Raw genomic sequence first — 14,879 nt, 5'->3', positions numbered from 1 at the left:
AGAAAATACATACAAAAAATGGAGAGCATACCAGCATATTCAAGAGTCAAATTGCATGTTGAGTACTATAAATGTGTACATGTTGGTAGGTCTGCCTCTCGCGCCCCCCCTGACAGTTCCCTGTTCAAATTGTATTCACAAATAGTAGACCATAGTGTACATCAAAACAGCAATCATTTATTAATTTCTGAAAAACTGTGGTAGCGAGGAAGCGATAATCAAACTGCAATACTGTATAGTATTGTCTTTTTCTTTCGGCTTTTAGTGTACGTATGTAAGCATACGGCTTGATTTTTAGGAAACTCCACCAACAGGCCACTCCTGGTACTACACATGTAATTGCACAGAGCATCTCTTCCCAGCAGGCCTTTTGAAGGCTGGCTTAGACATCCTGCACATGTGCAAAGCATGCACAAACGCAGCGGCCTCGCTCATACGCGTACTAAAAAAAGATGGGACTCTTGCCATTAATAATGAATGCTGTTGATCTTGTAGAAATTTCCCAGCAGGTTGCACGCGTCCCCCAGAAAGATTGTTTCCCAACCTTTTGTCTGGTTAGCATCAGCAACAAATGGGATTCTGTGAGGGGTAATTATAGTCAACACGGCCAGCAGCGCAACGCCCGCTCTTAACAAAGCAGGATATTAAAAGCGGCTGCAATAAAGTGCGACTGGAGGACAGTGGCACATTATATGGCTGACAAGAGGTGCCAGTTCATAGCTTTTATGGAGCAATATGGACAAGCACCATTACTTTGCCGTCATGAACATGCGCTGATGTCTGCTCACAAGCATCTGTCTGTTTGTGGGAGTCAGCTTTTATTCCGACAGCATGCGAACGTATCCCGCATGACGTATGGGGCAAGCTAAGCCCAACATGCCAGCACGGCTCCGTGGCCCTAATGAACACTTTGGGGGTTGAGCGTGACGGGCCGTCGCTCGCAGGATTTAGGAGGCAATCCCGAAAGGGATGCCACCCGGAGAGCATGGGAATGTCGGAATGTACCGCTGGGGTCGACCTTGAACGAGGTGATCCTGCTGGCTGACATGAAGGACCAGAACAATCCCGGCCAGGAAGGGACTGTCTGTTACCAAAACACAGTTGATTCGATTGATAATAGAATCACCCTTTCATTAGCCACGTATAAGTGGACCCAAATATTCCAATTGCATTTGGTTTATTTGCTCAAACAGAGCAACACACCTCCTTCCGAAAGAAAAGTGCCAATCCGAATGAATATATAATGGAATTAACAGGGGTGGAAAATTCCTTTCCCCAATTCGATTGAGGTATCTTGTAGCCGCTCAAACCGAAAGTTGTCAGGGTGCCTTTTATTTTCTTCTGTTGTTTATTGGCGGTTGGCAAGCAGCTTTCGTGTGCATTAGCGCCATCTGTGGAACAGAATCTAAACCCTTCTATACGCCATTCACAAGTCCAGTTTTATTAAAAAAGAAAATATATATCTACATAAAACATATCCCCAGTTTAATTATAAAATATTAGCAAGATTGAATTTGATCTTTTCCTGTTTAAATTGATCCCGGGTGCGTTCTTTCAGCGCATGCTCAGATATGACGCAACACGCAGATCCAGACGTTCTTCAGTTTTAAAAATGGAGGCCAGCAATCGGCACTGGACTGCTGCGGAAAGTTGATTTTTGATCCAAACTAAATTTCAAGACTGGACGAAAGAAAAACTGGCAATACGGAGTTATTCCAACAAGTGGAAGAAAAACTCAAGGAAGTCGGTATCACGTGATGTTGATGTTTACGTTTTACTGCGCATGCCCCATTGACTATTTTGTTGGATTATAGTGGCGCATGTAGACAAGAGATTGGAATATTCCTTTCCATGGATACCATTGTTTTCGGAAAGGTCATTCGGAAAGATTCCATTTGGAACGAGGAAAAACTCATGTAAACGTGGCTAATGTATTCTTCATTCATTCATTTTCTACCGCGTATCCTCACGAGGGTAGCGGGGGTGCTGGAGCCTATCCCAGCTGTCTTCGGGCGAGAGGCGGGGTACACCCTGGACTGGTCGCCAGCCAATCACAGGGCGCTAATGTATTCTTCTCCATTTCTAACTGAGAAATATGACTGAACGTTTTTAAATTAGCACAACATAACATAACCAACATCCGGTCATAGGACCCAAAGCCTTTACGGTAGCGTACATATTTTAGGATTACTTCGACCAACTTCAAAAACGGTATATCTGCAATGTGAATATCTCCTTTAACCTGAAACACAAAGACACTCAGTTTTTAGCCATTCGCTAGCGGTCCTGGAATGTAACTCCCCCAAAAAGCTAGAACCTACTGTAGAACCAAACTGCTGCATATTGTAGGTTTGCATAACTGCCAATAGTTTCCGATGTCCTCCCACATCCCTGCCGATGACTATCGCCACCGAAGAGAAACTATGAAACTACATTCCATGCAGGCAGGCTCCAACTTCCAGGAAAGCGAGCCATGTCACAGAGTCTCAAAGGCTTTGATCCAATCTCATGCTTATACGATCGCACTGAGCCGTGTTCTGCCGCATGCACACCAGAACCCGGGCTTCTTCAAGATGCTGATGAAAGAAAAAGAAAAAGGTCACGGCATTAAAGGAGGCGATCGATGCTCGCCAGTCTTCTGGAGCTTTGCAGACCATTCCCATTTCCTCTCCTTTCAGGCCGACTGTCGTTTACTTCAGGTCGTCAGTCAGAACTCAGACATTATAGCGCCTCTTTCAAAGTGCATCTTACAAGGTTCTGAGGAGGTTCCTGCTCTAGAACGAGGTGAACGGCGAATGTATTGGGACAGCACTCCTAATTCATAATCAGTCAATCAGGAGCTGGACTACTACTGTCTTTTTGTCTTTCCAGTTTTCTGTCCGGCGGTTGAGTGGCTAGTGCGCAGACCTCACAGCTAGGAGACCAGAGTTCAATTCCACCCTCGGCCATCTCTGTGTGGAGTTTGCATGTTCTCCCCGTGCATGCGTGGGTTTTCTCCGGGTACTCCGGTTTCCTCCCACATTCCAAAAACATGCTAGGTTAATTGGCCACTCCAAATTGTCCATAGGTATTTTGACTCGTGGGCCGCATTGACGGGGCCAGAACATATATTTAACACACACACACACACACACACACACACACACACACACTATTTTATGCTTATAATTTTCCTTGAATTATTTGTCAAATTTTTAGTTTTTACTACTTTTTCTACTTTTTATTTGACTCAACTCTATTTTCCTTCACTGTAAATAAAATGTATTATTATTATTTGTATTAATTGTATCTGTAAAAGTGTTATACTTTCAGCTATATGTTCTCTTTTTTCAGTTTTGTTGTTTTTTTTTACTAAATACGACTTGGCTGCACTGTGATTGAGTGGTTAGCGCGCAGACCTCGCAGCTAGTAGACCCGTGTTCAATCCCACCCTCGGCCATCTCTGTGTGGGTTTTCTCCGGGTACTCCGGTTTCCTCCCACATTCCAAAAACATGCTAGGTTAATTGGCCACTCCAAATTGTCCATAGGTATGAATGTGAGTGTGAATGGTTGTTTGTATGTGCCCTGCGATTGGCTGGCCACCAGTCCAGGGTGGACCCCTCCTCTCGCCTGAAGACAGCTGGGATAGGCTCCAGCACCCCCGTGACCCGCGTGAGGATAAGCGGTAGAAAATAAATGAATGAATCCACCAATCAACACACTGCAAAGTCTAGTCTCAACACCAAACTGAACTGCTTGATCCAAACATGACTAATAGTTCCCCTCAAAAGGGACTCAGATTTAATCGAATCCTTGGGGAAGACCCGTATCTGTTCCCAGTTCACTAAGCAAATGACCAGAAATTCCCAGACACACTCCAAGAAGTCTTGGGATAGTTCTTGCTGCCAAGACTTTCACCTTGTCTTCCTGTGGGCGTGAGTAGTGTAGCGTGTCAGTGAAGCTATGGAGAACATGATCATGCATGTAGAAAGGAGCAGAAGGCCTGTGAGGTGTCTTCAGAGAGTGAGAGTATCATGCATGGCTCTTCACTTAAGCCCACACTAAGACGGGGCAACCCCTTCCTATCTGTGCTCAGTGGATCATCTTCCTTTAGCTAAGCTGATAAATCCTCCCTCAGAGCTCTTTTTGTTCCAGCACGCTTTTTTTTTTTACATTTATTTTAGCTTTAATTCAAAGGCGATGCGGAGCAATGAGTGGCGTGATGCTTGCCGTGTAAGAAGGAATTAGCCAAGGTTTCCTGTGTGACATTTCCTGTCAATGCGGGGATCAAAGCAGACGTTGGACAATTTGAACTTCCTTCTGTTTGTTTTGCCACAACTCATTTAACTGATTAAGGAGGTGAAAGCTTGATCTTTCATTAAAAAAAAGCAAGCAAGGATCACTCAACCTTGCAGGGAGAGTCAGCAAATACATGTAAATAGAATTCAGGGGGGGTACAAAGTGGCCAATTACATCCTCCGACTGGTTCGTCTTCTTTAGTGGGTGCATGTTGACGTGCCGGTCAATGCTACGACTGACAGCAGCCTCTTATTGGGAAGCATGGACACTTAACACAAGTATCGATGTGCTTCCTCAATGCCTCATTTAGGAGGAAGATACCTCCTCGTGGCGCCCAGGCCAGCATATCGACACCTACGGACAATTAACGCTGCTCTTTAGCTCAATTAAAAGTCCAGCCTCCACAGTGGTGCACAATCAATTCCGGGAAACTGGTCAGTCATAGGAAACAATCTCCTCCTGCGTCCATAAAAGCTTTATGAAGTTTACAGGAAATGTTTGATGTCACATTGTAATATGAGGAACTGTCACACAAGTGTAAAAAGAAGTGCTACCACTGTAATTAAGGCTGTAAATGCAAACGTGTAATGTACATACATACATAGATACAAAGAGACAAATCAATACGACCTGAACAGGAGGCTACAGAAAAAATGTCTGACTAAAATGCTAAATGCTAGTTCATGTAGGCGACAACAAAGGCGAGACAGTGAGACAGTGAAGAGCAGCCTCACATGCCCGGACACCCAAGGCGCTTTTCCAACAACATACACAAACACGTCTCTCCATCGACCCGACCTGGGAACAACACTTCCTCCTAACGTCACAGCAACACAACAGACATTACGGAAATGTACTTAATGTCTTTGAATGCAACCCCTTGAGTGGGACTGAAATGTTCTGTTACTATTAAGGAGACCGGTGTTAGGCAAATTGGTTTTCCGGACATGTGAGCTATCTTCTAACTCGTCGCATCTCCCTGGCAACGGAGAGGCGACGTACAGCGACACAAATAACTTTGGTCTGGTTGAGCAAGGCATTTGCCAGGGCTTTGAGGAATGAACTTACCATTGAAGATGCTCATTTCTGCGCGATATTTCTTCCCGCTTCCGGCTCCACATCAAGTGCCGACGGTCACACCGCTGTGGGCCCAGGTTCAAACAGAATGTTCACACCTCGTTTCGATACGTTTATACATTTATCTACAGTATCTAACTATCCAAACACATAGCAGGGGTGTCAAACATGCCATGGAGGGCCGAAGCACTGCAGGATTTCTTTCCAACCAGTTCCTCTAGCAGGTGATTTCATTGACGAGCTCCTCCCCTCAAACCAAAGGAGGCTTCATCATTAAAATCACCTGCTTTAGAGACCGGCTGCTAAGAAAACCTGTACTGCCTCGGCCCTCCATGGCATGTTTGACACCCCAGCGCTACAGGTTTCCTTGCAGGTGTTTACAGGTGTCTGCCTATTTCCGCCATTTCCACATTTTTTACAACCCTCCTCAACATTAGCTGTGCTTTGACAACAGCCTTCCCAGCATGCTTTGCTGTACTGTTGTTAGATGTTTTGTCATCCACCTATTGCACTGCTGTGACACCGCGAGTAAGACTGGTATGAGGAGTGGTGACCTCCCCCTGATCCCGTTCATTCGTTGTGCGCTACCTTGCCATTACTGAGTGCATTAGCATTAGCATTAGCTGCATGAGGCAGGAAAATCAGCAATGTTGCTATTTTGTGACGTTGAGGCTTTACGGGCTTAATCATTACAGAGAAGAAACATGAAAACCAGTATTCCATTTTTATGCCAATATTTGGCACTTTCTAGTAAAGATGTCTGATAATATGCCCCGCCCCCCTCCCGATATTATTGGTCATCCCTCGTAAAGAGTGCCATGCAAGTGTAAAAAGAAGTTCATCACCAATAATAGTGAAATCTGACGGATGGTCTTTCCAAACTTTTCACAAGACAGCCCCCGACTTTGAGATATGAGAAGGAGAGGAAGAGCAAAGAAAGTGCAAGGTGGCGGGGGTGATGATGGTGGGGGGGGCGGGGGTAGGGGTTCGGGGGGGTATTCTTCAGAAGCCATCGTCCTCTAGCTGGCTGCCTGCCTCATCTTGGCTTTTAATTAACACATTTTCCTTCTCAGTCTTCTTTTCCCATGACTGTGATCATCTCCCATTTTAGGACCTCGCCTGACCGCCCCCCCCCCCCCCCCCCCCCCCCCCCCAAAAAAAAAAACACACATCACATGGTGCGATGCCGGTCACCTTTTACGATAAGATTGTCAAAAGTATAAGGATACCAGGTTCCCATTGCATCCAATACCGGCTCCTCATGGATCATCCAGTGACCCCTCCACCCCCACCCCCACCCCCCCTTAGCAGGATTTAACCCCTGTCTGATGGGCTGCAGACACACTTTTCCCATTCCTGTCATGTTATGTTCCCTCTCCACAGTAAATCCTATTCAGCATTCCGTCTTTTCATCTATTCCTGCTTCTCTGCTCGGCATCCCTCTGAGGGATGAACGCCATTCTGCCTCCAGATATTTCCCTCAATTTGACATGAGGATGATACCCCCCCCCCCCCATACATTTCCTGTGGATGGAGGCGATTGCCACAATAACATATCCCATCATTAATTCAGCCTGCGTCAACTCTTGCAAGGCTGGGGGACACCAGCAATTATTTTGGTTAATTTCCTCTTCCATGGAGTCATTTTCTGCTCATGTTTGTTGATTTCACTTTTAGGGGCCAAAGGAGGTGATTTCGGCTGATATCGCCTCCTCCGCCAATCATAAGCAACCCGCCAGCATCAATGAAGAAGCTGCGGCGCCACTTCCACAAAGTAAATAAGTGAAACCGGAGGGCGGTTTCAGTCAGTGACGACTCCAAGTTGACATGTTTTGTTTTGTATTCACTCCACGTTAACTTATTAATTATGATTGACACGTGCCTCTGCTAACGCAAGACTTGATTGCTGTTGGTACACCGGGGCTGACCAAACTTTGTCCAGTGAAGGCCGCATCCATCGTTTGAAGGATGCGCATTAGAGATGCCAAACACAACCCAGTGTAGATCAATATATGCTGAACTATCCGAACAAAACATCCACGTCTTAGCTTGCAGTTATAACTCAAAAAGTCAATCAGTGTCATATCTCATATCTCATTAATAATGATTTCATTGATTTTATAAAAATACGCCAAGGGCCGATTAGGGTGCATTCCGCACTGGACACCTTCAAGGTACGCGGCAACACCTCACACGCTCACTCTTTTCCGTTTTCAGGGAAAAGTAAGGAAGGACCCATTTAAGCTGGCCTGGCCTAAATATGCCAGAAATAGCTTCCACCCACTTTCATGTTCAAAGAAAAGCATCTTTTAAACAGTTGGCAGGACGCAGTAGTTTAGCGTTAGCAACCTACCAACTTTCATAACACAGAGATTGGCTCATATTTAACCGTTTCATATGTTCTTGAATATGCACAACGATGAGCCAATTCAAGAAACAATACAAGCAGTTGATGTTTGCTAAATACAAGGATGAAGAGTCTTGAACCAGTCATGATGTGCTATATATATCACTATATTGACACGCACTATGGTACCCATTATGGCATTGGATGCTCATATCACCTCCTACTTTGGTACGTGACAAAAAATTAAATTAAATTAAATTAAATTAAATTAAATTAAATTAAATTAAATTAAATTAAATTAAATTAAATTAAATTAAATTAAATTAAATTAAATTAAATTAAATTAAATTTGTATTTAAAAAATACTTAAATCATATTAGGAAAGCAGGAAGTGAACAAATATAACAGTTACTGATTGTAAAAGTACCAGATGGAGGGGTAGGATTTAATAAGCTTTGCTTCTTCCTACTCCTTTTGGACATGTGGAACTGGGAACTGATTATGGGATGCACTCAATTGGAATCTGATGCATGTTCAACTGAAATTAAACCATTGTTGACATTTTGGGTTCCCGAACGGTTTACGTCATTTCTTGGCAAAAATCCTCAAAGTGAATGTGGAATCGCGACGAATGTACGTAAAATCAGGAGGAGAAATATGATCTCAGGGAAGAACTAAATTTGAAACACTTCTATGCTAGGACTACGTTATGCTAGCCATAGCATTTCAGTATGTGGAATCAAACTATGGAAGGGATTGAGTAAGGAAATCAAACAATGCACAACGATGAGCCAATTCAAGAAACAATACAAGCAGTTGATGTTTGCTAAATACAAGGATGAAGAGTCTTGAACCAGTCATGATGTGCTATATATATCACTATATTGACACGCACTATGGTACACATTATGGCATTGGATGCTCATATCACCTCCTACTTCGGTACATGACAAAAATAACTAAATATTCTTTTTTTAATTATTAAAAATTAATAAAAAAAATATATATTAATACATTTTTAAAAAATTATATATTTTTAAAATTATATTAAAGAGTGAATGCAGAGTCTCAGCACACCTGAAGATACACAGGTGCATAGGAAGCAGGCGTAGCAAACAAAGTGTTCAAAAAGAGTTCAAAAAGAGGTTCCCGTACGTTGTGTCGCTCTCATTCATTAGTTTATTGAGATAACGTTTCAGTCCGTTTGACCTTCATCAGACATATTAGATCACATCTTTGCCCTACACACATATATGTAGTATGTCCCCGATGGGTGCAGGCAACCAATCCGGGGACTTCGGGGGCGACCTGTTTTGATGAGTATCACCTGTCAAAGGGCAATAACATTCATTTAACAGGTATACAGATTTTAACATAATATGATTTTTTTCTATACATAATTAATGTATAATTCCAACACAACACATGTACAAATAGGGGTAACCATGCCAATGATTTAAAAACAGTTATGAAATTCCTCTCCCCCTCCTCTTTCTATAAAAGATGTTGGGGATTTACTGATTTTTTATTTAAAAAATTCTTAAAACTGTTTTTAAATCATTGGCATGCTTGCCCCTATTTGTACATGTGTTCATGTGTTGTGTTTGAATTAAATTATGTATAGAAAAATGTTTTTCATATTATGTTAAAATCTGTACACCTGTTAAATGAATGTTATTGCCCTTCGACGGGTGATACTCATCAAAACAGGTCGCCCCCTAAGTCCCCGGATTGGTTGCCTGCACCCATCGGGGACATAGAAAAATGTGTGTGGGGCGAAGATGGGATCTAATATGTCTGATGAAGGTCAAACGGACCGAAACGTTACCTAAATAAACTAATGAATGAGAACGACACAACGTGCGGGAACATCTTTTTGAACTCTTTTTAAAATTATATTAGGAAAGCAGGAAGTGAACAAATGTAACAGTTAGTGATTGTAAAAGTACCAGATGGAAGGGTAGGATTTAATAAGCTTTGCTTCTTCCTACTCCTTTTGGACATGTGGAACTGGGAACTGATTATGGGATGCACTCAATTACCATTACCATTACCATTACCATATGTAGTCTGCTACACTGGTCACTAGGTGTCAGTAATATTACAGCAGCCATCACAAGAATTGTGAAAAAGAAGAAACAATAAGAAACTCCTCTAATGCTAACATGTTTGAGTCTATACAGCGTTCCCTCGTTTATCATGGGGATAGGTTCCCAAAATAGCCTAATAGCATATTTTTTTTATGTTTTAAGGCTGTAAAACCCCTCACTATAAACGACACACTTTTCTCTGACAGACATTCGCATGTCGTCACATTTCCCTCTCGTTTAAAAACTCTCAAAGTGAACATGAAAAGGTTGGAACACGAGGACCACCTCAACCGTCGATCTTGGAAGAACATACCCAAGAACACTCAAAAGCAGCACCCCGTAGTCCTGTTGGCTGGTTTCATTAGCTTCTGTCAATTGGCTCAATACCAGCCTTCGCCCACTCGCACGCCAAACTTCCTCTTTGTGGCTTAATTGCAGCCTTTTAGCCGTCATGCAATCAGCCGCCACCATTCTGCAGCCTTTTCATGACAAAGTTAAATGTGGGGCTTTGCGGTGCGCTGGCAGTAAATGCCATATCCTTTAGCAAGGGCAGGCTAATTCTCTCTGTGGCATTATTGTCCCCGGATAAAAGCGGCTGGAGATGACAGGGTTTTAACATAATAAGGAGCAAAAAAATCCTGGCTGCCAGCATCACTTGCGCACTTTGATTCGCTCGCAGTGCCAGGGATGTTTATCTGGATGGTGGGCCTCCACTTTGCATGTAATTGCTTCCATTTTACCGTACGTACGGACTTGCTTAGCACAATGGAGAAACCAACCACACAAAAAAAACACACTTTTAAATGTCAAGGATTTTTTTTCGAACCTGAGTTGCAGTGTAAAACTAAAATGAAGACAAAGACGTGACGGAGTGAGGGGCAAAAGGGGGGTCGTACCATGCCGACCGTGGAAGCACGAGTACCGCCAGCACGTGTCACTTTCACGTTCATCTGCTCCATATTGCTGGCCATTGCTGTCAGCATGTGACTGTTAGCGCTGTTGAGACGACTGTTGTCGTGGCCATTGTTGCCGCCTCTCTCCCGGTTGCTAAGCCCCTCAGTCCTATTTTGGGTCTCTCTAATCTGTCTCGCTATCGTCCCCGTTGGTCAAGACAGATCCTGGGTTCCTTTCAAAGTTGGAGTTTTTCCTTGCCTCCGTCGCCAGGTTGGTTTCTGTTGTGTATGAGGAGCGTGACTCCAGACCTGCTCCATGTCTTGGGAATTGTTGTTATAGAAATAAAACTGATTCGAGTTGAGGCAAAAGATGAAGCACAGAATCCTCCTCCTCCCTTTTTCTTCTCGGGTTTAATGAGGCATGCAGCATATCATGCATTGTCGGGTCCTGATGGGGTCACCGATGTAGTCGTGGTTCAGATTTCTTACTAAGTCAATTGTCAAACTAGCAACCTTGCGTCTTGCCTGTAGTCCAGCATAATGGTGGTCGCATCACGGGACGGGGCTACACGACGGCCGCCAGCACCGGCGATCTGCTGTTCATTGAGGGGTAAGATAAACCCTAAGATGAAGTCTGACAGAAACTGGGTCACATGGCGGTTTTCCAACACGATAAGGAGTCCGCACACACCTCCGACCTGACAAGTGTCTTGCTGGGGAAGATGAAGGTGATGGACTGGCCAAGTATGTCTCCCCCACGACTGAACCCGATTGGGCACCTGGGGGGCATCCTCGAGCACCAACGCTGATATCATTATGGGCTATCAACCTATGCTCAATCCAACCCAAGCCCAAGAGGATTAAGGCACTGCTAGGTAACACGAAATACTCACAGCGAGGACAATTTGGGTACCTACTAGGGGTGTACATTTCTGTAGTAAACAATCGATTAGAATCTAGATCGGGGTGGGCAAACTACAGCCTGGGGGCCACATGTGGCCCACCAAGCGTTAGAATCCGGCCCGCTAGTTGCTTTCTGAGTATTTCAACTTTTAACATACCAACTGGCGACATGATTTGCAAGTCGGATGTCATTCTGAGGCGGGGTACACCCTGGACTGGTGGCCAGCCAATCACAGGGCACATATAGACAAACAACCATTCACACTCACATTCATACCTATGGACAATTTGGAGTGGCTAATTAACCTAGCATGTTTTTGGAATGTGGGAGGAAACCGGAGTACCCGGAGAAAACCCACGCATGCACGGGGAGAACATGCAAACTCCACACAGAGATGGTCGAGTGTGGGACTGAACCCGGGTCTACTAGCTGTGAGGTCTGTGCGCTAACCACTGAACCGCCATGAAGCCAAGTCAGATGTCGTATTTAGTAAAAAAAAAACAAACAAACTGAAAAAAGAGAACATATAGCTGCTAGTATAACACTTTTCCAGATAAAATGAATAATAATAATAATACATTTTATTTGTATAGCGCTTTTCAAAAAACTTAAAGACGCTTTACAGTGAGGAAAAATAGAGTTGAGTAACATAAAAAGTAGAAAAGGTAAAAAGTAGTAAAAAGTACAAACTAGACAAATAATTCAAGGAAAATGATAAGCATAAAATAGTGTGTGTGTGTTAAATATATGTTCTGGCCCCCTGGACAATTTTGTTAACTCAAAATTGTCCACCCCTGATCTCGATACACCAGTTTGTGTTGAAAAAAAACAATATTTATTTAAAACTGTTCAATACGATTCAATTCTAAGGTTAATGTTTGTTTCATTGTTTACTGTGTAATGACAATAAACAAGCTATCTATATAAAACATAACAATAAAAAACCCTTCATTCTAATGAATAATACAACATAAATAGTGTAAAGCCCCTTACATAATGACACATCTATTCAAAGTGTCCAAGCACGGTAAGTAAATAGAACAATAGACTGAGCACCCAGCTCGCTAACAATGGCGCTAACTATGGCGCTAACAATTTCAAAGTAAAGAAGTTCTGGTGGTCTGGCTGGTGAAGTTTTGTTACCTTATTGGAAGATCCAGCATGAACGACATCCATTCGCCAAGAAGCTGATATCTGGAAGCATCGCTTTATCAACGACCATCGAAACTGCTCTACAAGCTGAACACGGACTACTCTAAAGTACAAACTTTCATTGTACATTTGGCGAGTTTTGGGTTCAACATGACTCCACTCTGTGACGATATTGATGGTGGGATTACGTAAGTAAAGCTGTCACGCTTGGTGGGGTGGGGGGGGGGGCACTGCCCTCTCTGCTGCCCCCCTGTGGGGCAAACATCAGCACCAACAGAGAGCAGCAGAAGCAGCAATCAGGCAGCAAAGTCTTGAATATCCGCCCTGCTCTCCGCACCCCCCCCCCCCCCCCTCCAACCAAACGTCTACTATTATTGTTTTTTATACTCTAAAGGTTTGTTTGTCTGTCCCCTCTTAAAGTGTTCTTCTTCTGTATGTCTGCTCTCAAAACATTTTACCTTCTTAAACCAAGACTGACCCGGTCTTATATGTTGGACTATTGGACTGCCCCCCCCCCCCCCCCCAGCCTGTCCCTTCTCAAGCCCATAATCTTACCTAGCGTTCATGCTTTGTACCTTTTGCTGTATTTTATCCCCTTTTGAGTCCAATATTATCACTTATGTCCTTTGCTTTTTACTCGGTTCTTTCACATCTCGTACTATCATCACGCATTCAACATCTCGATTCCGATGGCAGGTGAAGGAATATACTTTACCTGCACGGAAAATATGTTGTGGCTTTATACGGCATACAGATGATTCATATGCTGCATTTACTGTGCTATGTAACATGACAGCTCCAACATGAGATAAGGAACCCAACACCCCCCCCCCCCCCCACACACACACACATATACCACACACACAAGAAGAAGAGCCGCACACAAGCTGGTTTGATTGTTGAAGTGACAGATATTTGATTTGTCCAAGTGGGGACATTTTAGGACATTTTAGCTGGTCCACCTTAAAAGACGCAAGATTCCACATTATGATAACACGTGTGTGTGTGTGTGTGTGTGTGTGTGTGTGTCTTTTAGTGAGACAGCTTTATCTGTAAAAGATGCGCACAAATGCAGCAGAACACACACTTGCACTTAGCCACACAACACACACCCACGCAAGCTGCAAAGGTGCGTGCCTACGTGCGCATCAAACACACACACACTTTTACGCACGGGGGGGTGGGGATGGGGGGGGGGGGGCACACACTTGTCTTGACTGATTTGCTGAATTAAAAATGTCGCCTCACGTCTCAATCTGTGTCATCCGTCATCTGTTCAGCCAGATGTGCGCGCGCGTGTCCATGTGCACGAGAGCAGAGCCATTCATCCGGAGCCAATCCGGAGCCGATCCGGACCCAACTTGGCGGTAAGCAAAAAAAAAAAACCACCCCGTGGTTCCGATTCGGGGCAACTTCCCGGATAGGACGCGGGAGAACTTACCGAGAAGGGCGATCTGCAGGAAGTAGAGTCCGAGGAAGTCCATGACGGAGTGCGGCATTCATCCACCAAAAGGAGCCCCTCTGTGAAACGGTACCGGGACGGGACGAGACGAGACGCGTCAGAGCGGCAGCGGTCTCTCAGGAGATAAATCCACAGAAGTGCAGCAGCAGCAGGACGGGAGCAGCGGCGGGGAGCATCTTTTTTTTAAACAAACTTTTTGTGCAAAGCGGGAAAGGAAAGGTGCGCAAAAAGGGAATGAGACGCTCCCTTAATAAAACGAGTCCAGTTCTTGTCGGTCCTTCAGCATCCCGGGTGGGTCCCGCGGTTCTCCTACTCTTCCCGCCACCTGCGCTCGGCTCGTAAACTGCGGATGAATCACAGAGGCGCGTGTCTGCGCGCGCTCACGTGGCTTGCGTGTAACACAGCCGCGCGCGTTCCTGGTTCTTGCGGGGCTGGCGGTGGACGGGCCGGGGAGGCCCAGCCCGGGTCGTTTAAGAATCCAATCTCGGCCGAGTGGAATCGATAGTCTATTTCATGGCGTCATAAAATGGACACAATAAAATGGCAGAGGATGCGGGCCAGCCGGCCACAGCAAAGTGGGGCTTCTTGCTGGAGGTGAACATCTCATCTTGGTCCATCTTTGGATGGGGTGCAATCTCATCTAATCTCTATATCTGGATGTTCCCGAGGTGAAAT

At 44.5% G+C, this 14,879-nt stretch overlaps 1 protein-coding gene across 2 annotated transcripts in view; it reads right to left on the bottom strand.

The window, feature by feature from the left end:
• The window catches only part of gfra4a (GDNF family receptor alpha 4a), a 97,270-nt gene extending 82,728 nt beyond the window's left edge, over positions 1-14,542 (bottom strand). For both annotated transcript variants that reach the window (XM_058076956.1, XM_058076958.1), the window contains exon 1: positions 14,184-14,542. In XM_058076956.1, coding sequence (XP_057932939.1) covers positions 14,184-14,241 — 58 coding nt within the window. In that variant the 5' untranslated portion in view covers positions 14,242-14,542. The remainder of the gene's footprint in view (positions 1-14,183) is intronic.
• Between the last annotated feature and the right edge of the window lie 337 nt (positions 14,543-14,879).

This window comes from Doryrhamphus excisus, chromosome 7 (assembly GCF_030265055.1).
Source record: "Doryrhamphus excisus isolate RoL2022-K1 chromosome 7, RoL_Dexc_1.0, whole genome shotgun sequence".
Taxonomy (NCBI): domain Eukaryota; kingdom Metazoa; phylum Chordata; class Actinopteri; order Syngnathiformes; family Syngnathidae; genus Doryrhamphus; species Doryrhamphus excisus.
The sequence above is the reverse complement of the archived record's forward strand: the minus strand, read 5'-3'. Positions and strand labels throughout refer to the sequence as shown.